At 45.4% G+C, this 19,765-nt stretch overlaps 2 protein-coding genes across 4 annotated transcripts in view; one reads left to right on the top strand and one right to left on the bottom strand.

The window, feature by feature from the left end:
- Positions 1-911: 911 nt before the first annotated feature.
- On the top strand, positions 912-8,581 carry DDX20 (DEAD-box helicase 20). The gene is made up of 11 exons (XM_090024907.1): positions 912-1,127; positions 1,241-1,335; positions 2,875-3,043; positions 3,365-3,479; positions 3,572-3,714; positions 4,119-4,257; positions 4,747-4,809; positions 5,524-5,602; positions 6,286-6,391; positions 6,478-6,579; positions 7,050-8,581. Exons 1-11 carry the CDS (start codon positions 944-946, stop codon positions 8,192-8,194), a joined length of 2,340 nt encoding a protein of 779 aa, XP_089881033.1. The 5' UTR covers positions 912-943; the 3' UTR covers positions 8,195-8,581.
- A 137-nt stretch (positions 8,582-8,718) lies between these two features.
- Positions 8,719-19,765, bottom strand: part of KCND3 (potassium voltage-gated channel subfamily D member 3) — a 205,217-nt gene continuing 194,170 nt past the window's right edge. For 2 of the 3 annotated variants that reach the window (XM_090024908.1, XM_090024909.1), the window contains one exon: positions 8,719-18,765. In XM_090024908.1, the coding sequence (XP_089881034.1) occupies positions 18,564-18,765 (202 nt within the window). In that variant the 3' untranslated portion in view covers positions 8,719-18,563. The remainder of the gene's footprint in view (positions 18,766-19,765) is intronic. The other variant, XM_090024910.1, reaches the window with a different exon arrangement.

The following is a 19,765-nucleotide window of genomic DNA, read 5'->3' as shown; positions in this document are numbered from 1 at the left end:
GTATCACTAGAGGACAGAGGACAACTGGACTGTCTTGGATGGCAGGATAGGGAGCCCGAAGAGGTGGCCTAGCCATCAATCCTGACGCGACCTGCTGGTGATGAGGATGGCGTTATAGCGTGTCATGTGGACTTGTGTGGGGGGGTCTCTTGTGGGGAGGGAAACAGGCACTTTTCTGGATATAAAGTACCCCTCTTCAGGCCTCTTGTTAAGCGTGAGGGGCCCGTTACGAATGTCAGCGTCAGGCTCGGAGGAAGCAGAGCCCGCGGCCACCCTGCACCCTGCTCCGCTCCTCACGGCAGTGCGGAGAGATGTGCAGCCAGGCGAGCCGGCCTCCCACCAACCTTCCCCTGGGCCGTGGGGCAGGCCCGGAGGCCCAGGCAACTCCCAGGCTTGGGGCCTGGGGTCGCGCTGTCTGCGCCCGGACTCCCGCTTAGCACCCCGGTGTGTCTGACACGGGACATGCGTGTGATAGTGGGCACGCATTGGCAACACGCTTAGCGTAAGAGTATTGGCGGCTCTTGGGACTGCCAGCGTGTGTTTGACGTGGCACATCTGAAGGGGGCTGGCATTACTGCGGGCACTGGGAACTTGCTTCGTCTGAGAGCGTTGCCAGCTCTCGGGGCACACGTGTGATAGTGAGCACGCGTGTGATATGGGACACGGCTCCGCACCCGCCCTCGGTGTCCCTGCTGGCCTCCCTCATCCCTCCCCCCTACAAAAGGCTGAAGTGGTTCGCTCCTGTCTCTTCCCCATCCCCCCTCCACCCCGTCATGGTTTCTTCCAACCGCCTCTGTCTCCAGAGGCCGCAATGGTTCCTCCCTCCCCCCCCAACACCACATGGTTCCTTCCACTGTCCGTACCCGCGCCAATAAAGTTCTTTCTCAGAAATCCCGCGAGGTTTTGCTAGTTCTCGCGAGAACGTATCCACGCCTATTCCAAGATGGCGGCGCACGCGGTGGTGGACCCACGTTTCCGCACCCGCGACGTGTTGGTGCCCGGTGGTCCGGCCAACTTCGGCTCCCTGCTGTTGTCGGCCCCGGTGCTGGCGGGGCTGGAGGCCGCCGGCTTCCGCAGGCCCTCGCCGGTGCAGCTCAAGGCCATTCCACTAGGCCGCTGCGGCCTGGGTGAGAGCAGGGCGCGGGGGGGAGAGGCAGTGGTTGGAATAGGGGGGCAGGGAGAGGGCAGGGTAGTTGGATGGTCAAGCAGATGCCTGATCTCTGCTCCCCGCCCCCATCAGATCTCATCGTCCAGGCGAAATCTGGCACGGGCAAAACCTGCGTGTTCTCGACAGTTGCCCTTGACTCCCTCATGCTAGAGAACCCGACCACCCAGGTGAGCCCGGCACGGGGTTGGGGCATCTTGCACACCTGCCCAGTGGGCCTACATGACAGTGGCCTGGTTGTGTTGTATCGCGCCAGTCCCAGGATGAGCGCTTTCGCTGTGCTTTGCACCAGGGGTGGCTGGTCTGTGACATGTGTGCGGCTGGTCTGTGACATGTGTGCCCCAAGTGACATGGGCAGCCTCTGCACAGGCACCTGACAGGTTAAGGAGCAGGCAGCAGATCAGGTAGGGGATCAGAGTAGCACTTGGGGAGGGCAAGGGGCTCATTTGTGACATTCCTGCCCAAAAAAAGGTTTCTTACCTTGCACCGTAACAAACATGTTGTTGTCATCTTAGTCACGTGAGAGCTGCAGTAGTGCCTAACATCCTTCATCTGGCAGGCAAGGTTATTTGAGTTGACATAATATCATTTATTAGACCAACTGAGAAGTTGGAAAAAAAGTTTTTAGCAAGCTTTCAGGTGCACTCAACCTTCATCAGGCAACGGGAGTCTCTGCTGTTCTGAGACTCCAAGAAATGAGAGAAGCTAAAAGTGTGGTAGGATGCAAGTGACCATGTAAATAGCTAGAAATTAGGATAACAAAAGGTAAAACAGGGAAGGGAAGGGAAGGGTGAGAAAAGCAGGGGGAAAGAAAGCCAATGTAGAGTAAGGGAGACTCTACATAGGTAGTAATTCAAGGTGGAAAAGAGGGTGCCTGTGGAAAAGGAAATAGCTGGAAATTAGGAAGACGAAGGGCAGAAAAGCGATAGCGGGGTGGGGAGAAGAGCAATGTAAAAGGTCAGGTCTGGCAGGTACCTGGTGAATTGGATGTCAGGCAGGTTGTAATGTTATAAATCCATTGTCTGTATCGAGTCCATGATCATCCCCTCGGTGCACGTTGTTGTGTTTAATTAAATAATTGTGGGTAAAAGAGGGCAAAGGGAAAGCAGCTGTCCAAGGGCTGCTAGAAGCCTTGCAAGTGACAGAAACAATGAATAAAGCTTATGTGTTGTGTATCGTGCTTGAGCCTCGGTGCTTCAGTCTCAGAAGCTTCCTGTGAGCACTGCTCTGGAGCTGTTAGTTTAATTTGTTGTCTGCACTAGTAACAGGCTGCTTGATGAACTAAAATGAAACAAGTTGGGGTGGAGGAGGACAGTATAAAGAAGATGTAAACTTTAAAAATCCCCAAAAGCAGGACAACTCCAACGTTATGAATTACAGTAAAAAGGACCATGCTGGGTTGATGCCCTTAGTTCAGCAAACTTCAACTTGTTTCTCACATAAACATATTGTGGGCTGTGATGTTGCATCCTGCCCATATGATGCCAGTCTGCCCTATGAGAGAGATCCCCGAGGGGGTAGGGGAGAGGTAAAGCAAATTCAGTCTCCTTTTTTACTGAACAAGTGCTATCTAGACTTACACTTCCAAAGGCTTTACGCTGGCTATAAGACAACTTTCAGTCACTAAATAAGTAGTCTTGAGATGAAAGACTGTTTTGACTCTCCAAGCCATTGGTTTTGTCTTAAAGTCAAATTCTTCATAATTTCAGATACTCATCTTAGCACCCACAAGAGAGATTGCTGTGCAGATTCATGCTGTTATTTCAACTATTGGAATAAAAATGGAGGCCCTGGAATGTCATGTCTTCATTGGAGGCACCCCTTTAAACCAAGATAAAATCAGACTAAAAAAATGCCACATAGCTGTTGGGTCCCCAGGTAAGAACCCACTTCAGCATACTTCAGGTAGAAACTAATGAGAGACTTTCTATAGTACAGTAATTGGCACACTCAAAATCTTGATTCTTGTCCCATAGTCATAGGGGACAGTTTCAGAGCTTAACACTAAAGAAAATTAGACCAGAGAACTATTTTTAGTTCATAGATTATTCTAAATATGCCTTTTCAAAGAAAGGTTTGTTAAGGAAGTGGGTTAGATAGCAAATTTTAGATTTGCAGTTGGTTTAATTTCTTGTCTCATCATTAGATTTTTTTCCATAAATATTTGTGAAACTCAAGTGACTCTCTTCTTGTATGTAGGTCGAATAAAGCAACTTATAGAGCTGGACTATCTGAACACTGCTAGCATCCGGCTTTTTATTCTTGACGAAGCAGACAAACTTTTGGAAGAAGGCAGCTTCCAGGAGCAAGTCAAGTAATAAACTGAGTTTCTCTCATACCTTAAAAATCTTTCCGCTCTAAAACACCTTATCTGAAGCATTCCTTTTCAATGTCTTTCTCCCTTAGCTGGATTTATTCTTCTTTGCCAGCCAACAAACAGATGCTCGCTGTTTCAGCTACCTACCCAGAGTCACTGGCCAATGCTTTGACTAGGTACATGAGAGATCCTACCTTTGTGAGGCTGAACCCCACTGATCCAAGTCTCATTGGTATGTATAAGAAATAGATTGATACCTTTTGATATTTTAGGCAAATAAAATCTAAATGCAACATTCAGCTATGACCATAAAATTGTTCTCTAATTTTCGTGAATTAGCACTGGTATATTTCCTCCTTTTTTATAGTTTGGTTCATAAAAGTGCATATGCCCAAGATATGCCTACCCCAAGTACCAGTGATGGAGAGACCAGATGATTCTCCCTCTTGGGGGATATCTTTATTTCCATAACTTCAAAAGAAGTTGCAGACTTTCAGATTATGATTGAGCCATGTGCCAGTTTCCTTAATATTCCCCAGTTCTTAAAATGTTGTTTTCTAGCTGGGGTTGCTTATCTGAGCTAGCATTTTCCCTGTGTTGTGTGCTGTTTACCTGATTCTTTGCTTCCTTGCATAGGGCTGAAGCAGTATTACAAAGTTGTGAATTTTCATTCACTTCCTCACAAGACTTTTGAAGAGAAGGCTCAGCATCTACAGGAGCTCTTCAGCAAGGTTCCATTTAATCAGGCTTTGGTCTTCTCAAACTTGCATAGTAGGTAATGACATCTTGATACTCAGCAACAAGACCCTTATGCATCCCTGTGCATGGTGTGAGTAATGTTTTCCACTTACACAGTACAAAGGACCCAAAGCAACACAAATAGGCACACCTCAACTTTGAAATGCAGATATTCTTGGGGAGGAGGCCTGTATCCATTGGAAGGTGTGGGATGCAGCACTGGAGAAGAGGGAGCATTTTGACATTAAGGCACTTCCTATGCTTACTAGAGCACAGTGGGATCCAGCGTTGATGTCTTTCTGGGTGTTGCAGTCTCTCCTGAAAGATCAACAGACTTGTAAAACAGCAAGGTCTCTAACTAAACAAGAGAAATGCCTGCAGGAGTCCTACTGGAGCTCCACTCTGCTTGTAAAGGGGTTGTAGGAACTCCAAGTTACATATTTAGGCTGCTAACTGTTCTGCTCCAGTCTATCATCTAGAAGAAACATTATGGTGTTTTATTTATCTCTTTTTTATGTTTTGCTAGGGCTCAACACCTGGCTGAAGTACTGACATCCAAAGGGTTTCCTGCTGAGTGCATTTCAGGCAAGTGCATTTGGAACTTACTGTTTCTATGCAACACGAACCTAATTCAGGAGTATTTATGATACAAGTGTGGGAAGTAGTTCTGTGTTCTCATTCATTTTTTTTTTTTTTTTTTTTTATGTTGGTTAGATGGTCTTGGTCAGTTTACCCCTTCGCCTCCCTCCAGGATTAAGGGATCCTATTTTGTGTGTTGGAGTAGTTTGTTTTTGAAGGGGCAAGGGGAATCTGTCTGAAAATAACTGGGTGCATTTTGATCATTCCTAAAAAGTTAGGACCCAATAGACCAGAAGTTGGTACATGTACAATAAAACTCCCCTGTGTTTATAAGGTAATAAACACTAATTCACTTTCCAGTATTCCACTGTCTGTAAGAATATTTGCTGTTCTTCCAGTTCTTAAGTAAAACTTACTTGCATCCCATTTTATCCAACTTACTAAAGCATTTATACAGAAGAACTTCTTTCTTTTTTTAAAGACAAGTTGCTTTTGTGTACTGCTTTTGTTTGTTTTTTTTCGGGTCTCTCCTCTTGCATTTGACTTCCTCCATGGAATTATTTGGTGCAGCCTGCTATGAAGGATGGACATAACTTCTGTAGGTTTCACTCTCATCTGACATAAAATTTGCTTAGCATGTTTAGTATTACACTAAGTAACCCAGGGCTCTTTCAGTATGTTTTGATTTGAGTTTATGAAGGTTCACTTTTGTCTCTCCAGGCAGTATGAACCAGAACCAGCGACTTGATGCCATGGCTAAACTGAAGCAGTTCCATTGCAGAGTCCTGATTTCCACAGATTTAGTGAGTTTTTCCCTATTAAGCATATGTAACTTCAGAATTAGTGTACTGTATTGCTGCTTGGAGTTAAATATGACTTGGACGTTATCTAATGAGCATCTGACTGAAGATATAGCAAACTTCTGCCACAGGGGAACATAGAAATGTGTTCTGAACAAAGAGTAGATTTTCAAAATCCTTTATTTAAATACGATTTTAATTTGCTCCTTTTTAATCTGTGTTTTTGTGGCCAGTTTGTGGGAAGCTGCATGAATTAAAAGGTGCAATCTTTTTGGAGGGAGAAATGGGCAGAGCTTACTTTTTCTTTCCTGCGATAACTCTGTGTCAAACCAGTTCCCCTGCATCTTTTTTGGGAGAGCAGTAACCATATCTTTGTTCAAGGTACAAGAGCATTGGACATGATACAATATTCATTTTTACTTTTTCCCCACCTCTTAATTGTTTTCATTCCTCCTTTGCTGTCTTCAGATCTGTGACTGAAGTTCTACCACCACAAGCATTATTTTATCGTCTGTGATACTCGTACATTGGAGAGCTTGTGTGCTCTCTTCATACTTGGACGTATGCTTATTGACTGCTGGCACAGTGATACAAAAAATGTTTAGGTGGCACATCCCGATGAAGCGTACTATTTACGTATATATTCCTACTCACCATTGCTTCTGGGTTTTCTTTTCCTCACCAAGACCTCTCGTGGAATTGATGCTGAGAAGGTGAATCTGGTCATTAACCTGGATGTGCCTTTGGACTGGGAGACGTACATGCATCGGATCGGCAGAGCTGGGCGCTTTGGTAAAACTTCTTTGTGTTTTTGTGCAGCTCAAAGTGGTCCATCTTTGAATATGTCTAGGTAATTCTTTCCTTTTTTAATATTGTAGGCACCTTAGGCTTATCTGTGACATACTGTTGCCGTGGGGAGGAAGAGAATTTGATGATGAAGATTGCACAGAAATGTAATCTGCAGCTCCATCCTTTGCCAGGTAGGGTCCTTTTTTTCTAAACAGGTCTGCAGTGTTGTTCCCATGGTGGCTTTTCTGATTTTACTCTGGTTCTGGGGCTCAGATGTGGGGGTCATGGTATGCAGTGGTTTAAAATCTGGATGCTATGCTGAGTGACCAAGAAACAGTCTCGTTTCTTTGAAGGGCAGCTCCTTGTGAAGAGCTATTTCTCTTCTCTCGGGTTGTTTCTGTACTAGTAACCATTGCCTGCTCTGAATAGTTAGTAATGCATCTGTTGTTTTAAAAAAAAAAAAAAACAAAAAAAAAACCCGAAAAAGCACCGTCTATCAGTAATATTGGGAATACTCAACAGTTAGGATTTGCTGAGTCTGTTATAACTTGGGCTTTTTGTGTAGCACACAACAATAATTTACCCTATAAATCATGTTTGTTGCCTTGCAATCTGGAAAGAAGTTGGTGTGGTTCTTGACTGCTCTCTTTCTCTTGTGCAGAACCTATCCCCCCTGGACTGATGGACCAGTTTTCAGACTGGGATGTAGAAGTCACAGCTGTGGCTCATATAGAAGCTTTGAATGCTGGGACCTTGCCCCATGAAAGGCCAGAGGAAGCAGTGCAACAGCTGCCCACAGGTAGTTGTGTGGAGACGCCTCCACATCCTCCTGCTGTTTCATGTGAAAGTTCTTCCATGGCCAAGCTAAAAAAGGCTCCTAAACAGAAACTACGAAAAGGCTGCTCAAATGGTGCCGACTCAGAAAAAAGTAGCAAGAGTCCAAAGACTTTGAAATGCAGTATAGAGCAGAGCTGTCAAAAGAAAACTGCTCCCAAAATGACGAGACAAAATACCGATCAGCCCGTGGACAAGGAAACCATAAAAAACATGCTGCCTAAGATTCCTTGCCTGTCATCTTTTAAGCACCAGCGGCCTGGCAGTCCCTGGAGCTTTGCTGAATTTCTTGAGGACTATGAATACTTCATTAAGGAGGGGCTGGAGAAGGAGGTCGAAATTGTAACAACCTACACTGGCCCAGGGGAGCCTTACCAGCACCCTGAAAATGGGGCCTTAGAATGCAGAGAGATGGAAGAAACTAGCCATGTAGTAGTAGACAGTGCCCGGTTTGAGGAGTCGGACAGTGACAGCAGCTCCTACGCTTCCAGGGCTTCCTCCTGTAGTGTGGAAAACAAGTCATGTTTCGAAGCTTCCTCAGATGCACAGGAGAAAGAAAATGTCATTGCCAGGGATCAGGTTCTTCCGAGCACTTCTCTACACCTTGCCCACCCATCAAGACCAGAAGAGCTCAACCAAATACCACAAGCCCCAAAGCAAAATCCAGCGAGAAGGAAAGTGAAGAAACAACACCCCAGAAAGAAAAGCCCTCATAATCAAGTCCCTCATCTTTCACAGGGAGAAGCTTATGCTGACAGTTCAGATGGCCCTTGGGATGGGAGAATGCATGGCTCTCAATATGAGCCTCAGAGTTATGAGGAATACTGGAAGTCTTATTACCATGCATGGCAGAACTATTATGCTGCAGCTGCACATTCATACTATAGGAAATGTTACAGACACTTCACCTGGATGAGTGCGTATCACACTAGCTCAGTCTATCTCCAAGAACTGCTGAAGAATGATGGGTGACAGCATAACATACCAAACAGGGAAGGGACTGATTTATGTGGAGAGTCCATTCATTCCAGGGAAGAGCCATCTTCTCAGCTCGAAATGAACTTAGCAAAATTAGCAGATATTGTCTGTCAGACAAAAGTAAATGCAGCTTTTTGTAAGTAAGTTTTTTTCTGGGTAAATCTGATGTTTTATAAGCATTCTAGAGAGTTGGAGCTGTGGCTGTGATAAGACCTTTTATGTTAATAAATAGAAACATGTCTTGCGTGTGTAGATCTGCAGTTTCTGTCTTTAAAGTATTGTGGTTTAAGCAGAAATGCACACAGTTGATGCAGGTTAAGGAGAACAGTTTGTGTAAGAGACCATGTGATTAAAGAAGCTGAGTTCTAGAAACCATCCAAACTGGCTATTGTTATTAGTTTTCTTGTGTTGTTCCTTTTAGGGGGTGCATTTGCCATGAAAATACTACACAAGTTGTCATTTCTGGTCAGTGATCATCATGGTTTACATGGTGTTTTCTTAACAGATAAGAAAAAAAATGAGCATACTGCTTAATATTGGCAGATTGAAACCTGCATATCTCAATTAATGCATTTTATTTCCCATTCAAATTGAATTAATTAAAACTGTATAAATAACATTTGCGTGGCGAGGTAGGGTAGGCTGCATGATAGAGGAGCTTTTAATTATATACAGAAAAAGTTCAGCTATTGTAATTGGTCTGTCCCCATGGGTGCAGCAGTGTCAGACTCGCCATGCTTAAGGGAAAACTTTAATTAGAAAGGAAATTACCTATTAGCCCTGAAACTAATTGGCATTCTTTGTGAACAAGGCCCTACTGTTTTGTATCTTGCTGTCTTTGTTCGGGCCTTACTGTTTTGTATTTAACTGTCTTCAACCTGGGAAGGAGGGGACTGTCTGGCTTAAGGCGTTTGGTAATGCTTAGTCTTTCTCCACTAATTAGCCCACTGCAGCAAGTTTTAAATTCAAAATTACCATGTGAAGCTTGCCTGGGGCCCTAGGTGAAAAGATTTTCACCTTGGGACACTGGTTGTGAACTAACCTTTAGTGCCCCAAATTGCCCAGAGTTGATCCGGTTGGTTGCGTTCTCCACAGAGGAAGGCAGGCCACAGCCGGACCGCTTTGACTCCCTACCTCAACCAACTACTTCTCTGAGGGCAGTTTGTTCCTGAGGACAGAGGGAGTCCAAGATATTCAGTCTCACACCAGGCACCATTTTTAATTCACTTGGAGAATATCAGTGTGTTCTCATCCAATGTTAAGAACTGAAACAAGGTGTTGCAAAGACTAAATGTAGAGAATTTAAGACCCACCAGTTCCTGCCTGCAGCCTCCCGTCCGTGGCTGCACATTTCAGACCTCCTGATACAATAATCATGCTGAAAAATGTATTGGCAGTCATTCTCTCAAGTAACTGCCTGCTGTATGGGAACAGTTGGACAAATATCCACTGAAAGGCTGGCAGGCAAGGCCTCGGTGCCTAACAGAACTCTGGCTCTTAGCTTTTTTAAACGATCTGAAAATCCGTAAAAGGCTCAAAGGCATCTGTCTGCATGCAGTGACATGCCTTAAATTCAAGCCTGGGCAGACTGTGTAAGACAACTCTCCTGTCAGCTGCCAAGTAGTTTATATATAGCCCTTTGCATCTTCAAAGCCCTTTGCAAACCTACCCGGGTACTAGTGAGTGTGCCAGAACTCAGGAAGGGAAGTGCTTGCATCTCCGTTTGGACTAGTTGCTACTCCAAGAGACTAGGTTGACTGGAGTAGCTGGATGCCAGTAGCATTTTGCTAATCACAGATGCTAAATTCCCAAGCTCGTTGCACAAATCCTGAAACTAGCCCAGGCCACTTTCCATTCCAGAGCTGCTTTCACATATGCTGTTGTCAGGTGGGAAAACAGTGGCGCCTAGTGGGGCCGGTGCTTATAGCAGGGTAGAAAACAAAATGTTTAGCCCCAGGGCCCGGTTGGTGCAGTGGGGTCATCTACTTAGTAAAAACCAATGTGAAGAGTAATTGCTATTAACTCATCAAAGCCTTTGAAGTGACACATATCATGTAGAATTGGTTGTACTTGTTTTGCTGCTTGATCCCAATGACCTCAGTGCTGAGTACAGAGCCCCGGTATCACAAGGAGGAAGCACTTGAAGAATCAGGAAATGCACTCTGCCGCCCTAGCCGCTGTTAACGTTTAGGGCAGGAGTTGAGGAACAGTTGTATTCTCTCCCTGTCTCCTTCCCCTGTTCTATATGGCATTAGAAGAAATAACCACCGCAGGACTATGCAGTTCCCAGTGCTTTTTCTATCAGCTGAAAAGGTTGTGACTTGCTTTAATTTCTAACATCAGTACGTTGTGTTCCTGGTGTAATAAGCTGCAAAGGAGGATGTTGACCTGGGCTGCATTATTGTTCCTTTCCCAAGTCTCTTAATGCATTCTTCAGTTACCAGCTGGTCAATATTGAACACATAAAAAAAATAATAATAATTACGAGTCATTTGAAAAAGTATATATGTAATATAGTTACTCCCTCGGGCTTTCAAGCCTTATTTATTGGCTTTTCAGCTATTTTTTCCCCTTACCTCTTAGCTTTCTCTGCTATGCAAGGCTAACTGGCTTGTATTTTGCTTTGTAATAATCAATAAAAGTGTTGGTCATCTCCCAGAAACAGAATTTTTGGTACAGATGATGCTGGCAGACCCATCAAGTTACATAACCTGAAATTTACTCTTCACTGTGGAATTAACAGGAGAGGCTGATGGGCAAACTTCTTTGCCTTGTAATCTTGGCTCTAAGTTGGCAGGAAAGGTTAGGGCGGGATACCATAGCACTGTGGTATCAGTATCTATTTAGAAGTGACAGTTAGTCATGTCTTTCTTCCGTGGAAAACTTCTAACTTGTCTTTTTTTGTTGTTGTTGTTGCCTTTTTTTAAAATTCTGTATTGTGCTCCAGGCTGCTTTACAGCTGACACTGTATATTAGCTGAGCACTGAATTGAGTTGTCTGTATGTCTTGTATCCTTCCATGCGCTTTTCATCTCTGGTACTGCTGTTGCTGAGCAGTGCTGTTTGTTTCTGGGTTTTGGGTTGTTTTGTTAATTATCTATCTGTGAAATCAGTGTCATGCATCCGAGCTGTGTGTGAATGAGTGTCTTTAGCACATATGTCTTTAGGGGGGAGGCGGGGAATTCTCTGCACCCAGCCTTTACCAGGACCATTTCTTTGTTCGTTTGAACGAATTTGCTATGTTTCACCGTATGAAGAGACTTCTCATTGATGCTAAAAGCAAGCTTTCCCCAAACATGAAAGAGCTTTTTTTTTTTTTTAAATTGTCCATTAAGCAAATTCAGGCCAGGGAGGGAAGAGCAAGGGAATGCAACGTGCTATCCAGGTGGATTTTCTTGAGATGAAGCTCAGAGCAGAAAGGTTGAAGGAATATAAGCAACTTCTCCCTTTTTTACAAAAGATCGAGGGCCCAATATAACGTTCACTCCAGTTGAGCAGAATCTGACCTTGCTGAGGGGCTTGACTTAATGAAATGGCCTTTCTCCTGGAGCTGTGCAGTTGAGACATTTCCTAGCATGAGAGAAGGGAGCTTGTATGGGTTCTACTGCCTTTGGGAGCTATGTGGGCTGTAGCAGTTGTACTGGTATGTGGGGCTGCGACCGGATGAAATGAAATGTGAACATTGCTCCCGTGAAGGTTGGGTTGGTGAGAGGTGGTCATTCCTTGATATCTGCAGAAGTGAGGAAATTCACAGTAGCTTCTTATCAATCTCTGTCCTAGTAGCCCCATAATCAGGGGAAACAAAATGCTGTAGATAGCAGAGTTGGTATGAACAATGAAGGTGACTGGGGAGTGAGTCATGGCCTTCTGGTAAAGGGAGCACACTAAGAACCACATACCAGTGCAAATGTAGTTACTGAAGAGGCTGTTAGATACTGTGGTGATTTAATATGGTATAAATCATAGGGACAAATAAAAAATGTTGGGTTGAGAGGAAACATCTTTCACTGACTGAAAACAAATCAATTCTCCGTTCCTTAAGGGAAGTGCTTGTCTGTAAGGTTGGACATAGTGGGTGTGTCTACACGAGATGCCTACTGTGCGGTAGCTTGGTACTGCTGTGCAGTAGTGTCGTGACATGACGTGACACTACTGTGCAGTAGCTGTGCGTGGATGCTACGGTGCAGTTACACCCGTTGCTGCACAGTCATTTAGGACTTGGTTATGCAAGTCCTAAATGACTGCGCAGGAACAATTGCATAGTCATGTTTCGTGTAGACATGCTCAGTATGTGCTGATGGTGCTTTTGCAAGTATCATTTCCCTTGCTGGCTCTAGAAAGAAGGGTTAGATTTCTTTTCACCAGATCAGAGAGATTCTGCAGTAGGCAGATCTCCCAGGAAGATCTCCACAGCTTCTCCAAACCAACTTGTTCAAAAAGACACCTACAGCGTGATCTTAGCATTTGTGGCACATACTCAGTTTAATCCAGATTGGATACATCAGGTACAGCAGTGGCACAAGACTCAATACTGTAAATGATATACAAGTTGCAACATATGCACTACAATTCAAAAAGAAGACGACAAGAAACTCAGAGTTCTTTAGAAAGTTGTTCTCAAATGAATCTACCTGCAATTTTGTACAGTACATTTTTGTATCGGTCATTTTGTGATGTTGGTAAGCAAAGCCCATTTATAGTACCAAAATAGAAAATAATAAGGTCGAGAGAATTTCTCGTAACAACATAAAACCTCTAAAGAAAACACCATTGCATTGGAATGTCTCACTTATTATCAAAAATATACCATCACACGCGCTTTGTAAAATATTTCATTGGTCCGAGGAGCCAGCTGGAACTCCGGTCATAGTTGCAACAGAACTGAGAGGAGCGCTCAGTATGGTTATTAACCTCTCACCCATGCAGCTATGTAGCCTGCTTTGACTAGCACTAATTGAAAATGAGAGGAAGTGTGCACGCACGCACACGCATATACATACAAAAATAACTATTGACTGAAGACGAGACTTGGCAGGAATTTTTCACAAATGAGTTATCATTTGGTTTGTTGACTGATCAACCCGAAATCTTTCTGGCACAGTGTTGTTACCTCGAATGTATGTAATAATGCTTCTCCCTTCTCTAGCGCCTTTCAGGTGAGGGTTGCTACAGAACAGGCTGCTGAATTGAGCTTCTCTCTATTCCTGAGAATCGGGGAAGCATTTTCATCCACACTTACCCCTGGGTAAACAGGGTTAAAATGGGGATGTGTGACCTTTTCCACATCACTCACCCATCTGCAAAAAAACGAAGCACAGGACCTAGGTATTTTGCTTCTAACCCTTCCCCAGATCTCATCAGGAAACAACACTGCTGCTCATTATTCTTCCCGAGACCCTAAAAGGAAATCGTCATTTGGAAGGACATTTGACTATTGTTTTATGGCATTGTTAACTGTAAAGCCTAGCACCTGAGTTACAAAATCACAAATCCAGTGCAGTTGATTAAAATTTTAAAGAAAAAAACATTATTTGCTCGTCAATTAGAGCATTTAACTAGCAACAGGGCTGGCTAGAGAAGTGGGGAATGATTTTTGATAATTCACAACCACAAGGGAAAATTTAGTATGTGAGAAAGTGTCAATATTTTTAAACTAGCTTTAAACTTGGAATTAAGGCCCTCTGTTCAGAAGCTTTGCTGCTTGGGTGCTACTGGATGCCTATTTGCAGCTTCACCTCAGTCTAATATAGATTGTAGCGTATTGCCTTGTTCAAGGGGGCGCTGCAAACTATTGGCTAAATGTGATTTTTTTTTTTTTTTTTTTAAGGTCCTCAGCCAGCTTTAGAACAAGTGCAATGGACAGTGCATTTGTCCTGTGTCTACTTTTGCAAGTAAGCTCTGAGGAAGCACCCCCGCCTTCCCTAGCTGACAGCGTGTGACTTATTAATGCAGCACTGTCCCTGTATCTCAGTTACCCAAAGCAGAGACCAGTGGGAGCTGGTTCAGAGCACTAGGGGATTATCAGCTATTTGGGGGCAGAAAGTGCAACCTTTGGAATCAGGTATTGGTGGCTTTGAGCACCAGTAACAAGACAGCGATTCTTCCCACATATCGGTTAGAAGCAAACATGTTTTTTTCCCAATAGTTAAGCTGTCTCTGTTAAGAAAATTGTCCTTTATTATGCCAGTATTTTTGCAGTTCACATTTAAAACCCTAATTCTTTGGTACCCAAAAGCAAGCTCCTGCAATAAGAATTTGCTGTGTAGAGACAGGATGTGGTGTGCATCTCCTGTTTGTTCATGGCTGACATTCGAGGCAGGAGGGAAGTTATATAGAATGATGCAGGGGAATATAATTGGGAGTAATGGAATGAAAAATAAGGGAAGAAGAATTATGGCTGAGTATCAGGGGAAAACTCCCTGACATTGCAATCTATTAAGGCTGGAACAGTCCCTCAAGAGAAGCAGTGGGAGTCCTGTCTCTGGAGAGATTTAAATCTAGTGTAGAGAAAGCACTGGGGAAATCTGTTGTAGGGAGGAATACCATGCTAGTAGGGGGTGTATTAAAGGGTCTTGCTGCCTTCAATTTATATCTAGCACAGTGTGGGGTTGGTGGCAACTCCTTTACAAGTGACTGGATTCTTAGGGAAAGAAAGATAAGGGTTTCCAAGATGGTAGTTTAAAGTCGAAGCTCGAGACAGGGAAATGCACCAGTTATTTGTGATGAGTGCTGGTTTCAGGGTATACACAACCCTGCTGTAAGCAGCGGCCCAGTGCCAGGAGAGACGAGAACAAACTCCTTATCTTGCCCACTGAAATCTTGGTCAAAACTTTCCAGGAAAACTGTTGTTTCTTTTGAGATGTTTGGAGGAGGCCCCCACCCAGATTCTTCTGTACAAATGATCAGTTCTGATTTGGCCTTTTCATGGGAAGGCCCCCAAAAATGTGTGGTGGCAGGGAGATAATTAAAAAAAGTTCTCATCCTGAGACTTGGCCTTTCCTATAGCAGCCGCACTTCTCCAGTGGGTCCATTCCTGCTGTTTCACCTCCTCCCCCCAGGAATACATCCTCTGGGATTCTGGACTTCTGCTGCGAGAAGAGTGACAGAAGCAGAAGGAGCCAGTTCTGCGTCCTCTCCTTGGGGGTAAATGCCTGCAGTGCATTTCCTGAGCCTATCTGTGCAAACACTCTCTTTCTCCTGCAACTGCAGAGCTTGTACCTCTCCTACTCCTTGGTGAAGCAGCTCTCCTTTCTCTGCATGGCATTCTGGGATGCTGCGTTACAGGTAGCACACCAACCCCTAATCCATACTACTATTGCAGTGCGGGAGAACAAACCTGGCCTCTGGTGCCTGCGAGTGCAGAGATTTGCCTTGGGGAAACATCCTGCGGTCCTGCTCAGCGAAGTGTTAACCAGAGGCCCAGCCTCCTTTAAAAGCTGGCTTTGCCTTACACTGCTGGAATCGAGTCTCATGGATTGTCCCCTCCTTGCTCTTCGCAAGGCTTCCTGCTGAGCCAGAGACTGAGTGTGGTGGCACCTGCCAATGCAAGGGCAAAACAGTTAATTGCATGTTTCTCATTAAGAAGGATCTCTCCTGTTCAGATTGCAGCGAAGGCAGGACAGCCCAATCCCACCAGGCAAAGCGGGGCTGCAGCCCCTGTGTCCTGCTCTTCTTGATGAAGCCACTGGCAACAAGAATGGTGAATTTCCAGAAAAGCAATCAAGTGCCCTGACAGGACTTGAGGCAGGGACAGTCATTATCATTCTCGTATAGGTGCATCTCAGGGGAACATTTCACTCATGCTTTGACTAGCTGCAAATGGCAGCGAGTCACTGGAGATTTGGCCCCCTGCTCCACCTGGCTAACAATGGCCAGAAGAGGACAATGAGCTCTAATGAGGGGCAGTGAAATTCAGCCAAGAAAGCACAGGTTGGATCTAGCCTAAAGAAACCCCGCTGCAGAGGAAACAGAAGCATCAAGAAAGCCCAGTGCCCAAGTTGTTTGGAACAGTCTTGGAGAGAAGGTACCAAGGGGAGCTCTGCAGCCTTGAGACAAATGACCATCAGCTGGTGCCATTACCACGATCATTCCTAGAATGGTGTAAGTTTCCAAGGAGGTTACCGCGCTAGCCCGTCGGCTGTCAGCATCCACATTATGCAGAGGAATTGGCCAAGGATGCCGGCCAGGTAAGGTTGATAGTTTGTAATTTGAAATTGGTATGTCTCTAGCTAGCTGTGTGACAGTGGTATATATTTTGGGAGATGTATAAAGAGGCAAGATGGATAAATCAGAATGATGCAAGGGGATGTAATTGGGAGTAATGGCATGAAAAGTAAAGGAAGAAGAATTACCCCTCGCTTTCCAGAATCCCTCACAGTGCTACAAAGGGTAGTACGTCAGTAAAATTGCTATTTACTCTTTGGTGAAAGGGAAACTCAAAATGCCTCCGAACTGTCCACAGCCTGTCAGCTCCGTGGGGCAGGATTTGTGTCTGACCGTGGATTTGTAGAGCCCCTACCACAACAAGGCCACAATCGTCCTTGGATCTGTTGGGCACATGTATAACGCTTGAGAAGACCTCACACTGTATCTGAGGGTAACGCGGTAATCACACGAGGGTGACCTACCTCGTTAAGCGAGGTTACTGAACTGCGCTTGTGGGGGATCTAAGGAGGGCAAAATAAGAAATGATTTTCTCTTCGTTTTCCCTAGAGGATAAGTTGAAAACAAGCCCAAGAAAGATCTCAGAGAGAACAGTCACTGTTCGCCACAGGACAAGTTAGATGTATTTGCCGTTCATGGCAGTACCATGCAGAGATACAGTTTTTGATTGATTAAAAAGCATGTGACTTTACCCAGACTCTCGAGTAGAGCTGCAAAGGAAAGCTCTGTCTGTACCACCCCGTCTCAAATGTATTCCAACCCTCCGTACCACTCCTCCTTCTCCTGGCATGGTCACACGTGGTAGCTCCTGTGCTGGGATGAAAGAACTAAAATCGCTAACCTAGTTTGCCTCCTAAGCCAATGCAACCCAGAAGCCACTGGCTAAACCGACTGGAGCCATGGGACTGGGCAAAAAAAGCCAAACACCCTGTCAGTCCATGCAAGATGGTCGGCTCCGGGGTTAATTTTATCAAGCACAGATCCAGACACTCAGTGGCTACTATTTACAATGGGCTGCATATATATATATATAAAAGAAATGGAAAAGCATGGGTATAGATTACAGAGTACATTCTGTCGGACTCATGGACACCCAGTGCAGTTGAGTTTAGTGCTTTCGCCTTCTTTGCTATTTGTGTGCACAGGATTAAAAAAAAAAAAAGAAGAAAAAAAGAAAAAAAAAAGATTCCTACTTTATTTTTCCTTTTGAAAAATACAGCACTAGTCATCTAGTCACACTTGTTACAAGTAAGTGATAACAAAAATAGAAAGCAGAAATCCGGGTGGGACTAAAACTCTACTGAAGCCTGTCTTTTTTTTTTTCTTTTTTCTTCACAAATATGTTTTCACAGACAATAATTAGCAGACAAACACACTGTTTGCAATTGCACTGTATTGACTTAAAAGGCGGTTACAAAATCGTCTAGGTAAAGAATGCCATCCAGGGTGAAAGACTGATCTGTGTGTGCGCGCGCCTGTGCGCATGCACATGTGTGCCAACACATTTGTGCTACTGGCTTCCTATTGTGCACTGAGTCATGAAAACACGCTCAGATCTCTGTAGCTGAATCGCTCTGATGGGGGCTCACACCTGTGCATGCACGTGCGCACGCACACACACACACACTTATACACGCACACAGTATGGAGATCGATTTCTGTGACAGGTGGCTTCTTTGTCTAAATCTTTCCCTATAAAAGAAAAAAAAATGTGTAATTTTGGTTGATTAAAGGTTCTGCTCCATGAAGAAAAAAAAAATCACAAAATCCATTGTTTTGTTTTTTTCACCTTTTCAGTCATTTCCTCATGAATAAATATTATCCATTAAAAACCTTTAAAAAGGTGCTGAGATCCACAGTGTTATATTTCTGTTTCTTTTATTGACTTTCTTGTTGCCATGACTGTTCTCCTTCTCCAGCCCCCAGAAGCAATTTTCTGCTCCGTATCCTGGAACAAGGCTCTCGACCCGCACGCGCGCACACAGCCCCTTCCTCCCACCTGCCTCTTCCTCCCTCTCCTCGCCAGTCCATGGCATGAATGCGAGTTTGAAGAAAGCTGCCTTGTTAGGTCTCCATCGCTGATTCTATGACGAAATGTCCGGTTGGTCCATCCAGGCACAAATTGCAGCAAGGAAGGAGCGTGGAGGTGTGGAGGGGGAGGGACGCCGGGGGTCCAGCCAGTTTCTTCGCGCGACGCCGTCTTACAAGGCAGAGACCTTGACTATGTTGCTGCTTGCGGTGGAAATGTTCGTGGCATGGCTGGGGCTGCCAGGCGGAGGCCTGCTCTCCCCTTCGGGCGTCAGCGCTGGCGGGGTGGGGATACTGATGATGGCTGTCGTGATCTGGGAGGCTTTGCAGTTCGGTCTCAGCCCGTCGTCTGATTTCATATTGAGACTGGAACGACTAGAAGACAAAGTGGATGTTTTTAAAGAGACTGGAGGAGGGCAGGAACAGCAGCTGCACCCCTGGTGGGCACGAGACCTCTGAGCTAAGGGCGCTTAAACCCGATGAACACCACGGCCTCTTAACTCTCCCTGGCCAGGCTGAGGCTGCCCCTCTGCACCACTGACGCTGGCAGTGATTCCTGCCACAGGTCTGTGCCTGTGTCCCTATTCACATGGCACCTATGCAGTCATCCCTTCCCACCCCACTTACTCATATCCTTCTGGTTTGTTTCTGTGCGAGGTGCCGTGACGCACGGCAGTGGCTCTGAGGCCTGGGGATGGTCCCAGAGCCCTGCTCAAGGAGGGGCTTGCTGCTAGGAGGAGGACAGGGTGGGGTTGTCCTGCACTGTGGCCTTCTGTTACCTTCAAGTGCTTGTTTCAGGCCGTGGTGAGCAGGCGCTGCCTTGGCTGTGTGTGTGCACGTGTCCTACCCCCCTGTTGTTAATGCACTGGGTGCTGTATGCCTTGCAGGGTTGGTCTGACGCCCAGTCTCAGTGCAGGTCCCTGTGGGCCTCTGACAACAGGGACTGATGCTTGCCTGCAGTGGTTCGTGACCACGGACAACTGAGTGGCTCCTGCAGCAGAGCCGAGGGACAGCGCCACGTCAAGGATGCTGCTGGCAGGAGGCTGCGAAATTCAGGGAGAGATGTTCCCTGCAGCTTCTTAAGTGAAAAGCCCCTGAGCCTGGCAGCTGAGGATGGTCCCCTCTGCAGCCGCTGCAATGATTAACAATCAGACAGAAACTCAGCAGGGAGAGAGGAGACGGCTGGGATTCTCTTTGCAGCAACAAGGGACCTTTTGCCTCTGCAGATCCCAGTGCAGAAAAGGTCCAGGGCTGAGGAAAAGCACTGCAAGCCCATCAGCCATAGTGAAGCAAAGCCTGTTTATGCCCTGCCCAATGTTTTTGGCTGCATGGGTACTTCCTGGCTTGGCCCCTGCGCAGCCTTTGCACCTGGCTC

The sequence above is a fragment of the Crocodylus siamensis genome, chromosome 13 (assembly GCF_052110815.1).
Source record: "Crocodylus siamensis isolate JL-2025a chromosome 13, ASM5211081v1, whole genome shotgun sequence".
Lineage (NCBI taxonomy): Eukaryota > Metazoa > Chordata > Crocodylia > Crocodylidae > Crocodylus > Crocodylus siamensis.
The sequence above is the reverse complement of the archived record's forward strand: the minus strand, read 5'-3'. Positions and strand labels throughout refer to the sequence as shown.

What these genes read in the sequence shown, in the direction of transcription:
- DDX20 (XM_090024907.1), top strand. Translation starts at nt 944, where the DNA reads ATGGCGGCGCACGCGGTGGTGGACCCACGTTTCCGCACCCGCGACGTG. An exon ending in CATAGCTGTTGGGTCCCCAG is followed by an intron (nt 3,044 to 3,364) that starts GTAAGAACCCAC and finishes TCTTGTATGTAG; the next exon opens with GTCGAATAAAGCAACTTATA. An exon ending in TTCTCAAACTTGCATAGTAG is followed by an intron (nt 4,258 to 4,746) that starts GTAATGACATCT and finishes ATGTTTTGCTAG; the next exon opens with GGCTCAACACCTGGCTGAAG.